The 18,069-nt window shown below is 43.4% G+C and overlaps 2 protein-coding genes across 8 annotated transcripts in view; both read right to left on the minus strand.

Moving 5' to 3' along the window:
- The window catches only part of LOC126559348 (uncharacterized), a 164,006-nt gene that overhangs the window by 63,922 nt on the left and 82,015 nt on the right, over positions 1 to 18,069 (minus strand). The gene's annotated exons all lie outside the window — the stretch shown is intronic.
- The window catches only part of LOC126556906 (sodium/potassium-transporting ATPase subunit alpha), a 57,790-nt gene continuing 57,204 nt past the window's right edge, over positions 17,484 to 18,069 (minus strand). For all 7 annotated transcript variants that reach the window (XM_050212462.1, XM_050212456.1, XM_050212458.1 and 4 more), the window contains 2 exons: positions 17,776 to 18,008; positions 17,484 to 17,679 (listed from right to left, as the gene is read on the minus strand). In XM_050212462.1, the coding sequence (XP_050068419.1) occupies positions 17,559 to 17,679; positions 17,776 to 18,008 (354 nt within the window). In that variant the 3' untranslated portion in view covers positions 17,484 to 17,558. The remainder of the gene's footprint in view (positions 17,680 to 17,775; positions 18,009 to 18,069) is intronic.

Below are 18,069 nucleotides of genomic sequence, written 5' to 3' on the forward strand. Positions count from 1 at the left end.
TTTTTAAATAATCCAGCGCGGTGAAAGATGTAAATAAAAAAAACCTTTTCAATAATATTTCGACTATTAAATTTCCACGTTTGAATAAAAAGAATAGGAATCTTACAAAATCTTTTCACTGTTTTGTAACGATTACTCTAGTTTCAGCTTCATAATAGCTTGAGGAATTTGTAAGAAATTCTGAAGGAAAAATTCTGGCCCTGCTTCTTGATATCTATTATTTAATATCTTCGCTTCGGAAAACGGGCTCGCCCTGCCCTCTCATAGCATAGTGGGAAAACAAACAAACTTCCTCCAATACTACGTTCATTCCAGCATCCAGCAAGCAGCAGAAAATGATTTCCCATAAACTAGATAAACAAATAAATACTCTTCATCATCCATCCACCTAGTGTGTGTGTGTGATGCTTCCTCCGCTCACGATCTCCGCTGATGGGTCACGACGATGCCGTTGAAGCATCCCTGTTGCATCGGAAAGTGATTTAATTACCATCTACCAATCGACAGCGCACCGCACCGGCACAACAACCAGCCGCATAAATCCCTCCCACTTCCCTCCGGAAAAATAACCAAACACTCACACAACAGCAACTTGATAACAAACGAACGTTAAGTGGGCAGAAGCAAGAACTACATGTTGCAGACTACAGAAAAGAAGCACCATCAGCCACCGGAATGGATACAGTGGGGGGGGGGGGGGGGAAACACCACACACTAAACGCCATTCACTTCAGCCATACGTTTTCAATGACGACTATCCGGACGCTACCATCCAGGGAAGGGAAGTTGAGCACAAAACTATCAGAAAGTGATTTATTTTGCCTCGGCACTAAGAATGCATCTTGAGAGAGGACCATTTGCATATCGATCGAACCACACGCTCCACAAAGCATGCAACGGTGCCGGTGTGTTGCCGCTCAATAATGCACATCCATACACACACACCAACACGACCAATGTGGAAGCATTCCGACGTTGGTCGGGTGGAGCAGGTGGCTTCTTACAGCGACGAGTAAATTAGCCATGCGAAGCTGAACTTATAGGATCACCACCGACACCGTTACCCGGGCTGCCCCCATTGCAAGTGACTTTCCGCGTTTTTTTTTTGTTTGCAAAAAAGAAAAAACGAAGCTTAGACACGTTTTAAAATTAACATGTAAACTTTTATCTCGACAAACAACCCGCACCCACACCTAGCTACCGGAGGGGGCCAATTATTGCGGTTTCTCGGTGGGTTTAAGTGATCAAATTTCTACCAAGAACTAGGCAAAAAGGGCAGCACGGTCGATATATAGAGAAATTTAACACGGCCTGCCAGTGGCCAAGTGGTGATATTTCGAGCAAGTTTCTTTTGGCACAGTGGAAAGGTTTCCCACTTTCCCGGAACTGCCTCCGATGGATGACTTTTCTTGCTTGATTGAGACAAACCTTCCCCGGAAGGGTAGGAAAGTAGATGGAAAAGGGCAAACACTACTACTTTGGCAAGCTTTTGCCGTCAATCATCATTTTGTGTTCGCTGGCAGGGCAGATACGAAATACTACGGGGGGTTGGGGGGAGGAAGTTAGGAAGGAAACCTAACGAAAGATGCTTTTTTCCTGTGCGTTGTCAAGATGTGTCCTTTTGCTCGTTGTCTCTACTTAAGTAGTACATGTGTATGTGTTTGTTCCTGTATGGTTGCCAATTTTCACTAGTTTCATAAACGTAATGTAATTTTTTTCCGAACCTTCATCATCCACTGGCTTCGCTTATACAATAAAAAATGGCACTCAAACACTTGCGTCGTTTTTTTTTTGCAAGATACTTCTTTTATACATCACTTCCATCACTTTTTCGACCAACTTTAGAGAAAAACCTCTCAAATGCCATTCGAAGCTTTTCCCTTCGCTTCTAATTACATTAACGAGATTAGCGAACGGTTCACATATTCGCTTACTATCGACTTGCTCGTCATGTCTGTGTGCGTAAATCGGCAGGGCTCCTCCTTACACAAAATCGCACACACACATACACACATTTGTCATACACGTGGAACGAATAAGTATTTAGTGTCTTGGTTACTAGCAATCGAGGGTTTCTCTGCTCATTTTACAAGCTGTCAAGCCAATATCCTCCCGTTTCCATGACAACATTCGTAAGAACACTTCACACTTTTCAACACACGTACGCACACACAATGCACACGCAGAAGGGCAAAAAACTATGGGGTGGCAGCTTGTTGGGGTGGAAGATTGTGGTAAAAAATCGAAACAAGAAAGCTCGCACAGAGCTAAGAAGTGTCACATTTGTTCGGCATACACATAGATAAGCGAACGGGGAGCTGTTAATCGTACCCGAACAGGGGAAGATGATAAAAGAATCGACACGTTTCTTCGTATCGAAGGGTGTTCTTCAGTACACTATACACACACACGTGCAGGCAAGTACTATTTGCAGTGAAAGTGAAAAATCACAATTCGTTTCCGACAGCAACATTCATCACACACACACACACGGTGCGGGAAGCGAAATCGCAAACGCTTCGCAAGCTCCCACAACTGACAGTTCACTATCGCGGTTACTTAGATTAAGCGCGTTCGATATAGTTGCTTTTGAATGGTTTCGTGTGATCGGGCGTCGTGTGGCAAGATGACACGCGTACGCGTCATCGCCAACCGGTGACAATCGAACATGATCGAAGCACAGCGATAATTGCTACAAGAAATGTGTGGAATTTGTCTTGTATTCTTTTTTTTTCTTTCCTTTCTTGCTTTTATCACTCTGGACACCGTCACACACATGAATTGCACTACGAACAATGTTGCGTGATAGCTTTTTGTTTTGCCACCCGAAGAGCTTAAAGATCAATCGCACACAGTCATCATCCGGAACTGCACGCTATCCTTCTGTTAGCACTTTCTGTCTAAAACGTGAAATTCTTGGTGTTGTTATCTACTAGAGAAAGATATGGGAAAACATTGCCAAATGTCTGTCGCCAAATGTTGAAGTCGAAACGCACCTCATGTTCGTGTGTTTTTGTTTCCGGTTAAGAAAATTTTACTAAGCAACCACATACACACACACATACACACTTCCGATGGGTGGAATAGGACGACCCCAAAAGGAAGCCACGGTCCGATCGAGACAGTCCAATAACACAACCTATGTCTACAGGGTCCGGATAATCGAGCAGGTTTCGGATGTTAAAGGGAGCGTGTCACGGCGTCACAGTTAGTGACATGCAAACCCAACCCATGGGGAGATAAACCAAAGAACCAACGGACAACAAGAGCTATCGCGCGCGCCCTTACCAGAAGGGAAAGAAAGAAAACGCACCGCGAACGCAAACGCACTCCGGTCGCTTCGAGCTCTAGCACCAAACTGGTGGCCGGCCTCAGCCAACCCTTGCGAGCTCTATTGTTATTGCCAGCCCACCTCACCACCCATGTTTGAAGTGAGTCCACCCTTCCCCCCCACCCCCTCTCAATGTACGATTCGAAACCCGAAGCCCACCTCGCGTCCCTCCCCACTTATAGTCGACACAGAAATGCCGGGGCCCGAAGTGAAGTTTTGAACCGAAACGGCGGCCCGAAACCGTCGTCATCCGTGGACGGCATGGCATCATCGCGCGTCTCGCCACGCACGTAGAGAGAGATCCCACTTCCATGCTACCATCCCCCCATGTAACACTAACACACACACAAACCCAGACAAGCGAGAGAGCGAGAGAGAGAGGCACGAGCTCTTCGATGCGTGAAGTCATTCGACGTCGTCATCTTTGCACCGGAAAGGGGGTGGGAAAAACAGGGTTGAAAAGAGAAGTAAAACTGTCGTTCGGAGGGACAGTCGCGTCATCGTTCTCTCATGCCTGTATCACACATCTCTTTCTTGCTTTTGCTCAACGAGCCTAGCCGTATTGCCTCTTCATTTATCTTTTGCTGCTTGGATTTCCTTTTTTTTGCAATGTTTTCCCTGGCGCGTCTATTTTGCTTGCTTTGCACTAAAAATCTCCCTCAACCCACCCATTCATATTTCTTGCAGATTTCGCTTTCACGGACAGGTTGGCAAGCGGTTGGTTCCTCTTGCGCCGTGATTCACACAACTGAGCATCCCTCGAAGAAACAATAAACAACGGTGGGTGATTTTTGCAAATCCCGGCTCTATCCGTGCGTGTACGTGGTTCGCCAAACTTTGTGTTTGGGTTTTGGCTTTTGTTTTGTGCATATTTTCCCTTGTGGCACGTCTGCGTGCTCACGAATTCCTCTTGAGCCGTGACTGTGGCCCCGCGTATGGTTGAGAACCATTTTATGGGATAGATTCATGGTACTATGAGCGTTCTGTTGGTTTTTTTTACATACATTTGACATTGGATAGTAATGGTTGTTTTACTGAAATATTTTCCATACCCATAGCCTATATTACAAAATAAAATATGATACAAAACCTCAATTTTTCTTCCATTACTTCGACATATTTTGTCCCAGAGCGTACTAAAATCAACCCTCATCGCCTAGCCAAACGTGCACGTGCACAAGTGGTCGAAAATGTTGTCTCGCGCCAAACAACTGACACACCTGTATGAGTTTGGCACGGGCCCGACGACGGCTCGTCTGAGCAGCGTACATCAGTAGTGGTGTATTTGAAACCCGTTGCAAAAATTCCTCCACACCGAACCACACAAAATGAAACCGAAAGCCTTCGATTTCGCTTCGGAAAATGTTTTGCGCCACTACACACGCAAACGGCCCATTCAGTAAACGCAACACATCCGAAGCACATCCCTCGGGAACAGGTACGCTCGTTTGGCTGTATGTATGTGTGTATTTGTACAGGCAACAAGGGTGTCTAAAATTATTGTCGGGAAAATTGTCCAGCCAGCTAGCATTTTCATTCACTCTCAGCATGTCCTTTCGTGTCTCTACACTCACACAGGCTCCCTGTTTGAAATCAGGCGTTTGTGTGTGCGTGAGTATGAGTGTATCCTTGTTGGCAAACGCTCTCATACTGGGAGAAAGTGACCGTATCACGATGGGAAAATGTCGCGTAAAATTCCGTTCATTTCGTAGGTGAAACACGAGCCTTTCTTTCGTTTTCACTTTCACGCCTCTCGTGCTGGTCATGCTGCACCAATACCAGTTACCAAGGGAAAGTACACTCATCTTTAGCCAGTGTATGGTGTCTATTTTCTATGCGTTTTTGTATTGGCTGGATGCCCGAAAAACGACCCTTCTAAATTGTGAAGATGTCCTTGAAGAATGTTCTTTAAATGGATAAAGCAGAACCCCTTTTTCTTTCAATGGAAAGGTTGTTGTGATGGTACGGAATTGCTTAACATAACTTGTCGATTGGAAGGATCGTGTCGCTATTGCGACGTACGTGCTGAGACGTATGAGGTTTACAGACAGTCTGTTTGACTGGCGAAGAAATGACGACGACATAAAGTGATTTGCTGATGCTGTAGAGCATGTTTCTCCTTCAATATGTTAGAAAAGTGGTGTTTGCTTACCTTGAATCTAATTGTGGAATTTAAATCGATGAAGTTTTTATTAAAATTGAAATAACAGTGAAAGAAATTCATGAAAAATGATTGAACACGGCTAAACATATTCAAACACATCCAGATTTTCTGCTTGTCGGTAAACACAGTGCATATTGTGCGCCTGCTAGTATGCAATGTTTTGTCGCTTTCGCATACAAGGCGTTACGCTGAAGCGTTACAAACCCTTCGAGTGACAGTGTATGTGGAAGATATCAAAATGTATGTGTGTTTGAGAAAGTTTCTCGCTTTTCAATGGCTTTTTGAGAAACTGGCGCATACACGGGGCAAAGGAGAAAAAGCCTGAAATCGCAATTGTTGTGGGGCTACGAACGGCAGCTGTTACACACGGTCGTCCTCGGGGCAACATGCGGTCACGTCGTTTATACGTTTAGTTTTAATATACGTTGTATATGTTACCTAAAGTTTAAGCGTGTATTATCTATCAGTATTTTTACGTGATATCAGTGGCTACCCAAGAACAAAAGATTTTCCTCTCAAAGACATAAAAGCAATTTTGAGATTTTTTACAGTTTCACATCGATTTCAATAGTTTCAAATTACCCGTGGCCGGGACCCTTATGAACGAAGGCGATGAAAAGGGGCTTGGTATATTATTGGCGAGCATTTCGATTGATCTAGAGCGTAATACATCGTAAATGCATCAAGCAGAATCGGGGTTGAAATCCCAACCAGACCGTTCCACAGTAATGAGGAATGACTGTTCAACTACTTGATATCAGCAAGTCTCGTAAGCCATCAGCATCGTAGATGGCCGGCGTGACCTAGAAGGTCGTTAAGCCAAGAGGAAGAACACCAACCAGTGCAGGCAAGGCAAATCGATGGAAGAACCCTGATTTGATTTTCCTGATAGCCTTGGAAAACAATCAAAACTACAAACCACGCTCTCAAGCACACCTGGGATGTGATGTCCTCTCATGGAATGATACAGATTTTCACTAAAAACTGGACTTAATACTTGGATGACGGAACAACTATCAGCGAAACGTCTGACTCCACCTAGGAAGGTGTGCCCTTTAACGGTTTAGAGAAGTAAATGTCTCCAAACCAGTGTGAATTGTATATAGTTAGTAGATTAGCGCTAAGCGATACGACCAGGCCGTCCTAAAAAAACGTAAAAAAAACTATACTATGGATATTTTTTCGGGAAAATCTGTAATTGGACTCATAACTTACCTTTCCTACACTTACTATTTTAATGATCGTTGAACATTGATCGAACGTTCCGATCAGAACAAAAATAGTTATCGCCGATTTTCCGCTGGAAAGCCCTTTTTCGCTGATTAACTGGGTGGAGGGTAGAGTGATCGAGGGGAGAGACGGACACACGTTTCAAAGACGCATCCAACTTTATGCGGAACGTAACGATCGAACCAAAACTGAATGAGTTATCGCCGATTCTCCGCAGAACAACCCTTTTTCGTGGAATAACTCAATCTGATCGGAATCACCCCGATCAGATTGAAACCGATGGAGTGTCTTCGAGTTTCCATCAGCTAAGGGAGTTCTTAAAACTCCGGAAAAATTTCTCCTGCAGCATTTCGCGTTCCACCAAGTTCTTAGGGAAAAAACACATTTCCCCCTTTAGCCTCCAAAGGCGCATCCAACGGTATGTTGCACGCCTTCATCGGACCAAAAATGAGCGAGTAATCACCGAATTGCCACAGAAAACATTTTTTTCGCAGAATAACTTGAGGAAGGGTGGAGCGATAGGGACAGTATGTTCCATAGAAAAATGCGCGGTAAAAAGACACATATAATAGTGTGTGAAACGCCCCAATCAGAAATAAAATGTCGATTTTCCGTGAGAAAACCCCTTTTTCGCGGAATAACCGGACGGGGGGGGAAGGGGGGGGGGGTGGGGAGGGGGGAATGAATCGGGATGAGGTGTTCTACAAAAAGATGTGTTCGACGAAGGGATGCGCGACTCAAAGACACATCCAACAGTATGCTGCACACACCGATCAGATCGAAAATAAGCGAGCTATCGCCGATTTTCCATAGGAAAATCCCTTTTTCGTGGAATATCTAGGCGAAAGGGTGGAGGGATCGGGTTGAGGTGTTCTACAAAAAGATGCGCGGCCCAAAGACGCATCCAACGGTAGGTCATTCATCCTGATCGGACGAAAACTGAGCGAGTTATCGCTGATTTTCCATGGGAATGCTGGGTTTTTCCTCCATAACTGGGCGAAGGGATGGAGGAATCGGGTTGGAGTGTTCTACAGAAAGATGCGTGGGCCAAAGACGCATCCAACGGTAGGTCATTCATCCTGATCGGACCAAACCTGAGCGAGTTATCGCTGATTTTCCAAGGGAACGATGGGTTTTTCCTCCATAACTGGGCGAAGGGGTGGAGGGATTGGGTTGAGGTGTTCTACAGAAAGATGCGCGGTCCAAAGACGCATCCAACGGTAGGTCATTCATCCTGATCGGACGAAAACTGAACGAGTTATCGCTGATTTTCCATGGGAATGCTGGATTTTTCCTCCATAACTGGGTGAAGGGATGGAGGAATCGGGATGAGGTGTTCTACAAAAAGATGCGCGGGCCAAAGACGCATACAACGGTAGGTCATTCATCCTGATCGAACGAAAACTGATCTGATTTTCCATGGGAATGCTAGGTTTTTCCTCCAGAACTGGCCGAAGGGGAGGAGGGATCGGGTAGAGGTGTTCTACAAAAAGATGCGACGCCCAAGGGCGCATCCAACGGTAGGTCATTCATCCTGATCGGACGAAACCTGAGCAAGTTATCGCTGATTTTCCATGGGAATGCTGGGTTTTTCCTCCATAACTGGGCGAATGGATGGAGGGATTGGGTTGAAGTGTTCTACAAAAAGATGCGCGGGCCAAAGACGCATCCAACGGTAGGTCATTCATCCTGATCGGACGAAACCTGAGCGAGTTATCGCTGATTTTCCAAGGGAATGATGGGTTTTTCCTCCATAACTGGGCGAAGGGATGGAGGGATTGGGTTGAGGTGTTCTACAAAAAGATGCGCGGGCCAAAGACGCATCCAATGGTAGGTCATTCATCCTGATCGGACGAAAACTGAGCGAGTTATCGCTGATTTTCCATGGGAATGCGGGCTTTTTCCTCCATAACTGGGCGAAGGGGTGGAGGGATCGGGTTGAGGTGTTCTACAAAAAGATGCGCGGGCCAAAGACGCATCCAACGGTAGGTCATTCATCCTGATCAGACGAAAACTGAGCGAGTTATCGCTGATTTTCCATGGGAATGCTGGGTTTTTCCTCCATAACTGGGCGAAGGGGTGGAGGGATTGGGTTGAGATGTTCTACAGAAAGATGCGCGGTCCAAAGACGCATCCAACGGTAAGTCATTCATCCTGATCGGACGAAAACTGAGCAAGTTATCGCTGATTTTCCATGGGAATGCTGGGTTTTTCCTCCATAACTGGGCGAATGGATGGAGGGATTGGGTTGAAGTGTTCTACAAAAAGATGCGCGGGCCAAAGACGCATCCAACGGTAGGTCATTCATCCTGATCGGACGAAACCTGAGCGAGTTATCGCTGATTTTCCAAGGGAATGATGGGTTTTTCCTCCATAACTGGGCGAAGGGATGGAGGGATTGGGTTGAGGTGTTCTACAAAAAGATGCGCGGGCCAAAGACCCTTCTAGTGATATGCGAAACGTCTACATCGGACCAGGAATGACCGAGATATCGTCGGTTTTCCACGGGAATGCTGCTGGCGGTATTTCCCGGGGGTTACTGGAAAATCCCCCTTAGTCCCCTACTATAACAAAAATCACGTTTGGGAGGACTTTTTGAAAGATATTTCAAGATCGAAACAAAAATGTGGATAAAAAACTTAAAATTTAAAGGCGTCCTTAAAATATGCCGGAAAAATATTTGTCATCTCGGAAAGAAAAATATTGTTGGCCACTTTTTAAAATTTCCATTTGCTACCTCTTCGGATTCATGCTCTCCTGTTACTCCTGGTCGAATTTTGCCGCATAAAAATATCCGGATTTTTGCCACAAATTTCCGACCAGGAGTAACAGGAGAGCATGAATTCGAGAAGGTAGCTTGGGTCGGCCGAAAATTTCCAAATTCAGTTTTAAAATCCAAAGTCAGTTTTAAATTTTGGTTTGAAATTTTCAGTTTGGAATTCAACTTTTAAATTTGCCTCGGGATTTTAAAACTGATTTTGGATTTTATGATTGAATTTGGAAATTTTCGGCCGATCCGAAATACCTCCTTGAATTCATGCTCTCCTGTTACTACCAATCGCTCCTGGAAGGAAAATTGGTTTGAAATCGGTGATATCGTCTCTGGGCCGCACAATGTTTTGTGACCCCTATCCCTCCCCCTCGCGCATCAAGTTATTCCCATGGAAAATCACCGATAACTCGCTCAGTTTTCGTTTGATCGGGATGAATGACTTACCGTTGGATGCGTCTTTGGCCCGTGCATCTTTTTGTACAACACCTCAACCCGATCCCTCCACCCCTTCACCCAGTTATAGAGGAAAAACCCAGTATTCCCATGGAAAATCAGCCATAACTCTCTCAGTTTTCGTCCGATCGGGATGAATGACCTACCGTTGGATGCGTCTTTGACCCACGCATCTATTTGTAAAATACTCCAACCCGATCCCTCCATCCCTTCACCGAGTTATGGAGGAAAAACCCATGGTAGAGGAGTTCTGCTACCTTTTTACGATCGTACCTTCGGACAGCAACGTAAGCAGCGATATCCGAGGGCGCATTGTTCAGGGGAATCGTGCCTACTACGGACTCCACAAACTCCTGATCCTTATCCCGAGGACTCCAACAACACACGAAATATACGATACACCGCACCTTGACACGTCCGGTAGTCCTCTATGGGTAAGAGTCTTGAAGTATGCTGACGGAGGACGTCAATAACATTGCCATTTTCGAACGGCGAGTTCTAAGGACTATCTTTTGTGGTGTTTGCGAGCAAGGCGTGTGGCGAAGGAGAATGAACCACGACCTAGCTGAGCTGTTTCGAAGTGCTGATATCCTGACGGTAGTCAAAGCTGGTAGGATAGGATGGCTAGGGCTAGTGATGACTCATGCCCCGCCAAGAAGGTATTCGTCAGCGACCCGTTTGCGAGCACAGCGAGCTCGTTGAGCAAATCAAGTGGAGTCAAATCTGTCGGAGATCGGATGCAGCCGTGGATGGAGGACTGCAGCCCTAGACTGAGGCTCCTGACAATGGATTGGCATCCTGGCCAAGTCTATTGCTCAACCCTATGCAAGTCAAGAAGAAGAAATTAGCTAAAAATCCGATTATATTGCTTCCATGAATAGCCCATCCAATTTCCCTTCCGCTTAGGACCTGCGGAAGACTACAACCGCCACTAGAGTTCATGATGCTTTCTTAGTATCCCAAATACTTACCAACGTCGTATTTCGCACCCTCTAAATAATTTCTTTCCACCCTTGGCATCCGCCTATGTTTCGAATTCTTGAGCTGTGCTTTAGTTTTGTAATTTTTTTTTCAATACTATTTCTCTGTTTTATTTGACAAATCTTTCAGGTTCTTAATTTTCGTTTATTCATTCAGAAACTATAGTCCATTCGGTATATGATGGTTCTTTGTCGCAGTTGGTACCGGCTCACACAACTAACTGCACACACACATACAAACGCCTACTGCTCTGCTTTTCCATCCTCTTTCTTCTCTACCTTTTGCCTCTCGCGTACTCTGCTCAATCTGCTGCAATCCTGCGTATGTGCGGCATATGCTGCTGGGGAGCTAAAATCCTTCGCTTACACATACACAGACAGGCTAGTCCGGAAGGCTTCCTCTTGCTGCCCCTCTCCTGCACCTTCTCCTCTCCATCCCATTTTCGTTTTTTTCCATTCAGCGGCTGCGGCTGTACCGTTCAACTGGATTTCTTCTTACAATGTACTTTTTTTTTTAGTAATTTAAACTCTGCATTCTACTTAATCGGCATACTTCTTGATCGGCTGCATTGCTCCAAATGGGTTCCATTTTTTATTATTCCTCGTGTGCTTTCTCTCTCTCTCTTTCAAGTCTAACTCTTTACCGCATTTCTTATTTCTTCACATTTTATGCTTACACTTTGTTTTTTGTTTTTTTTTTTTACGTAACTTTCCTTCGTTTATTTTGTTTTTTTTTTGTTGTGTTGTTTCCTCTCTTTTTCATCCTCACTTATAACTGTTTGTGGCTGTTTGGTTGTTTTCTTCCACTTTCGTTTCGTATGTGTGTGGTGGTGCGTTTTTTTGCTTTCTTCTTCTGTTTTGTTTTCTTTTTTTTTTAAACTTGTGTTACTTACTTTCGTACAAGAGCTTTGCTGCAAATTTAGCTAATCATAGTTTGTTTTTATCATGTATTTTGTTTGTTTTTTTTTTTTGTTCGATTTTGTTACATTTTAGTGTTTTTTACTTGCTGCTGCTGGCTTTTTTTTGTTTTTACTTTATGGTTGTTCTGTTGTTTGTTTGCTTTTTGTTTTTAATTCTCCGACCAACAATGCTGAAATCTGTGTCTTTATGAGTGTGTGCATGTGTGGGGGGCTGCTGTGTGGTAGAGAGGCAAGAGGATTACGGCAGCGGAGGCGATGGCAGCGATGGCAGCGACGGTGGCAATTCTATCCCCCCATTGTTTTGTTTTGTTTTTTTTTTTTCATTTAAGCCTATACGTGTCGGTGTGCAACGAACGAATAAACCTTTATCCGTGTACTGGTACGGATGTAGCAGCAGCAGCTAAGGTTTTGGTACGTGAACGTGTGATGGCTTTAGGTTAGGTTAGTGTTGTGTGTCTGTGTATGAGTATTGTGTTTCATCCTTGTGTAGTCTTGTAGTGGATCTCAGGTGCGGGTAGGTTTTTTATGGTTTTTAATAATTGTATTCTGCATGCTTTTATTTGTTTTTTTTTTTTAGTAGTATTCGGCAAACTAGTCTGCGTAAAGAGGCGTCATGCTAGTTTGCAGTAACGAAATAGACTCATCCATCCAAAATGGCTTTTTTTTGTTGTTGTTTCCACTTTTAGTTTACATAATAATTGCATACGACATAGTCGCGTCCATTTCTTCCAACTACCCGTGTGTCCTGGACACCTGATTAAGAGACTAAGCAGAAGAGCGATTCCACGCTGTGTGTGTATGTGTAATTCTGTTTCTGTGTCTTATCTCTTTATTATTTATTTACTTAATTACTTTCTTTATTTATCTGGGGCGTGGGCTTGTGCTTGGTACACTAGCTATGTCTTCCATGCCAAGTTCAGAACCATTTAATCACCTCTCTGTGTTCTCTGCTTTCATTATGTTCCTGTTGCTCTTTACGCTAGGTGCATAGTGGAGTTTTTTTTTGCCTTTTCCCAATGGTAATCCTCTCCCAAAGGATATAATCTTTCGTCGCGTTTGTGTTTGTGTCGCATTATTAATCTTTATTTATATAATTATTTATTCTTTTCATTTACAACAATCGGGCAGTTTTATGTGACGCGTTGCTTGTTATGTATGTGTTCTCCATGTGTCGTGTGTGTGTGAGTTTTTTTGTTATTTAAATATGACTGTTACTACTTCTTACTTCACGCAACTATCCGCTGGCATGTCTGCATGTTCCTCTGTCAACTCTATCATAGTCCTGCGATATTTAACGTTTATTAGTTCACTGGCTCTCTTCTACATCCACCCTCAACCCACCATAATTATCGTTTGTTTTATTTGATTTCATGTTTGATGGTTTTTTTTTTGCTGTTGCTGTTGTTTGTTCGTTCGTTCGATCGATCGTTTTGTTTGTCTGCTTCTCTATTATAGCGGCTTTTACTGCTTTACAATTCAAACACTAACAAGACTTAGGCTGATTTACTTTAATTTATTCATTTTTGTGTGTCTTTTGCTTCGTTCTTCCTGCTGCTGCTGCTGTATTTCGCCGTACTACATTATTTTATACTTACTCTCTGCTTTATAAGCGATCAGATAATTGGAACAAAAATGGTATAAAAAAAACAGATTATTTTACTTGCTAAACGAGCGCTACTACAACAATACCGCATCTTCTCGCTTCATTAAATCACACACACGCACACGCACACATGTTGTCACATATTGTGTTTTGCATTGTTCTGCCGCTTCATTGGGATAACAAACTATGGACAGTTCGCTGTTTGCACACACAAAAAAAGAGACATGAAGGAAGGGGGAGAGAAGGGAGCGAAGAGTTGTGAGCAGGGTAAAAATGATTTTTATACATTTAAAAACAGCAACAATCAGGATCAACAATGCCCTCCCCCATCTTTCACACAAAAATAAAACCGTCAATTTTTCCAAAACAAGCCAAACAAAACAAACAAAAAACCCAAAATGAAAACCAAAGCAGACAAAAAGAGTGAACAAAAACCAGGTCCGCGTGTTTTGTTTTTTGTTTATTTAATTCGCTACTTTTTAACGTTATCCTCTCAGCATTCTGCACTGCTTTGCGTGTGCGTGTGTGTGTGTTTTATTCTTTTTTTACTGTCTTATGAACTTAACAAATGTTGTTTCCTTTTTTTTTGTTGAAAGATGTATTTCTCGTTTCTATTTGCAACTTTCATTGTTACTCTTATCCGATGATCTTTACTTGGTTTTACCTTGTCCTCTTTTTTTTTGTATTTAAATGTTTTTTTTTTGTGTATGTGTGTTTTGTCTTTAAAGATTTCATATTGTGGCATTTCGCGAATTTAAACAATTTTAAATTAGCTGTACGAGTTTGTGTGTGGGTGTATCTGTGATTGCTCCTTTGTGTTCCGCGGGTGGGTATTTTCTTCTGCGCTGGTAGTAATATAGTTACAGCATCGTCGTATGTGTGTATGCTTATGAACTGCACATGCTCACTCTCCACGCGTCACGCGGAGAGATAAGCATATTCATCTTGCGGTGTTCTTTGCACCATATCTCGACACACTTCGACAGCCTTTTCTGTGTTAAATATTTCAATCCACACGCACACACATACACGCAAACACGCTTTCTCTCGATTTTTATTCTTTCCTTGTGTTTTCATTTCTTTTTATTCTAGTACTATAGGTTTCCCTTTTTCTTTTAAATTATGTGTTCCGAGCGTATTATTTACTTTATTACCTCCACTTTCTTCTTCAGTAACTAACAACGAATTGATTTTAAACATTTGCATCGTGTGTTCATTTTATGTGTATCTTTATGCACGTTTGTGTATGTGTTTGTGTGTGTGAGAGAGAGAGAGAGAGAGATTTCTGCATGTCCTGTCCTGTATATGAAAGTGTCTTTGTTGTTTTCTTGCCATCTAAATATCAATTTATTCGTAAAACAGAGAACAATAAAATGTGGGAAAATTCGGAAAAATCACCCACTAAAACAAAAAAAAAAAAAGACGAGTACATCCTGCAAACCTCATCGGGATGTCCTTAATCCACCTCTCTCGTTCGCAGTAACAGCAAATGACGTAGTGTCGGTAACATTGACTTGCTCTTCTTTTTTTTATTTGTTGCCCGAGATGCAATTGGGTAAGCGCGCTACTCTAGCACTGCAACCGATTCTCTTCCGGCCAGTTGGCAACGACAAATTCTCCGGCTAAAGAGGTTAACATTGGGGAAAGGGGATACGTCGTAATTGCGTTGCGTATGCTTGTAACGAAGACATACGCCATACATCTATGAGATACAACATTACATATTAACGCGTTGCGGTGTGTGTAGGTGTGCGTGGCAGACTGTAATGGATTAGGGTCATCCTACTCTCATCCTAACACATTATGCCATTGAAAATTCTAGCAGAGTTGCCAATTGTTTTTCTTATTGTAGGCAACACGGACACACGTATACCGCATTTATCCTCTGCGGGCGCACTAAGAGAGGACATATAAAATGATGGCATTTCTATGGCGTGTTTTTTTTTTTTATTGATGATTGACGCTGGTGCTTGGCAGCAAATAGTTTCCCAACGTTACCCAGAGGACGCACACAATCGGAATCGGACAGCAGACCAATATCAAGTGAAAACATAATATAACAATTTTTTTTTTGTTTGAAACAACCGATAAAAACCATCTCCTAACCATACACACACAAACACCACACGGCCACACAATTTTCTTCTTATATCATAGTCTAACAATTTGCACTATAGCTCTCGCGCTATACCAACGTCAGCAGGAAAAGCGTCGGGATTTTATAATAATAATAGTAATAGTGATATAAAAAAAACCACAAACGATCTGAAAACAGTACAAAACAATCCCCAGAGTGACGTAAATAGAGGGGAGGGGGAGGGAAATGGTTAAACCGTTCGACAGGCCCACCTGTGTCTATATATATATAAGTGTGTGTATGTATCTTTTAAACGATTATTTGTCGTACTTTGTACAACCACGTGGCGCATTGGCGCTAGGCGAAGGGTGGTTTGATTTTCGGTCCATTTCTTACTGATCTACGTTAAAATTAACAACCAGATCAGAAATTGTGTGAGTGAGTGTGTTGCCTTCAAGTTTGTTTAACAAAAAAATTTCGTGTCCTATATGAAAAAGCGAACTCTTCTCGCTAAGCGTGATGTTGTATCTTTATACAGCATCGCGCTAAATAGCTTTGATTGTAGAATAAAAATTAGAATTATACCATCGGCATTGGCATTAAAGAAGCCAACAAAGAACAAATGCACAAGCACGCTTCCAAAAGTATATGATCATTCCTCACACGCGATGATCACCGAAAGATTCAGAGCAATATGAAAGAAAGCACACCAGAGACCGAAATGTCAGCATATCCGTGACACCCAAAAAAAAGGTCTTTCACCTTAGTCAAACGAAATAACAGCAGCAAAAACATCCACCCGACAGAGATTAGTAACGAAACGAAGGAACGAATCCCCCACCGCATATGACACACAAACTACGCGCTTACCAACAGAAAAATCTCCTCACAAAAATTCGAGTTTAAGAACACCAGCGAGCGCTCATGGGCGAATATGTGTGCAAGACAATTTTGTTGCTCCTAGTAACAAACGTACGCCGTCATCATCGTCATTCTCAACTATGGTTTTGAATTCCATCCCTTCTCATTGCCCTCCCTCAAATTACCATCATTATTTCGATTCGGGTGTGTGCGTCTGTGAGGTGGTGTTTTCTCTTCCACAGCAGAGACAGTGTTTATTAAGCGCCGGACAACAACAATGCCGGATGTTTCCACGGGCGCTACCAACTATTTTCTTTACCGGACGTTCGCCAACAAACACGGCAGTTTGCACTCACACACACACAATAACACAACAAGGACCTAGCGCGGCTCGCGTTGCGTTGTGCCTACTAAAACAACATACACGCACACACATACACACATATGCACAGGGTTTCCCCCGGTCCTCGGATCTCCGATTCGCAAGGTGCAAAGAAGTTTGCTTCCTTCTTGGCCAACACAACTGTTTCCTGGGAAGGTAGCGGCGTCGTCGTCGGCGGCGGCGGTGGTGGTTGCGTGCGCGCGGAATCATTATCGATCCTATTGATGCTGTTCTTCCGTTTGCTCGGTCTCTTACCCTAGCTAGCTAGCGTTCTCTGCCTGCATTTTGCACAGCTACTTCTTCTTCTTCTTCTTGCTCCGTCTTCTGGCGTGCTAAAACTGCTTAACCGTCGTACTACTATATTCGTTCGTATTAATGCTTAATTTATTCTTGTGTTTGTGTTTGTTTGTTTTTTTTCTTCTTGTGTTTTGCTCGCAAACTATCCACACGATTTCTTATATTGGTTTATTATAATGTGTGTTGCACCGTTCTATCGCTCATACTATGTAGCGTTGCACAATCCTTCTCGCTCCCTCTCATCTTCCGACCAGGCTCCGTGGTTCGAAGTGTTTTTGTTTGTTTGTGTGTGTGTGTGCATGTGTTTGTTTTGGGGTGCGTGTGTTTGCCCGTGAGCATTTTTTGTTATGTATGGCTGTTTATGTATAGAGTATGTATGTGTGTTCGAGTGTGTGTGTGTATGTGAGTGTAAGTGTAGGTGTGTGGGGAGGGGGAGTTGGTTTTTGTTTGTTTTTTAATTAATCTTTTTAAATATAAATTTGTTGACCTAATAGTACGTTTCTTGCTCTAGCCAGCCGCCTGGATTGCGTCTCAAGTAGAAGCGACGAATTTCGTCATACACGAAGATGGACAAGCTGAACGGTAAAGCTGGGAGCCACCAAACGAATCTATTTGTAGGGAAAAGGAATTAATAAGTGACCATTAGTGACACCGGAACACACACACACGCAGATAGCTCCTAGGGGGCTCCAATCGTTACTTACTTCAGTGGGAACATGCGCAGACCCTTGTCCATGCCCGGCGTGTAGGACAGGATGGCAGCAAGTATCGTTTCGAACACGAGACCAAAGTTGAGGGCCCAGTTTCTCATGCCCTGGTGGAAAATCGAGTTACGGCGAGTCTTACAGATGATCAAATCGGCCCACTGGACCACGACGATCGACACGAAGAACGCGGTGTGGCAGGTAAACTCGAGGGTCTTGCGATCGCGGTAGGTCTAATAACGGGGCAGAGAAGGAACATTTTATTAATCGATTGTTATTGCACTTTCCATGTTG

The sequence above is a fragment of the Anopheles maculipalpis genome, chromosome 2RL (genome assembly GCF_943734695.1).
Source record: "Anopheles maculipalpis chromosome 2RL, idAnoMacuDA_375_x, whole genome shotgun sequence".
Classification (NCBI taxonomy): Eukaryota; Metazoa; Arthropoda; class Insecta; order Diptera; family Culicidae; genus Anopheles; species Anopheles maculipalpis.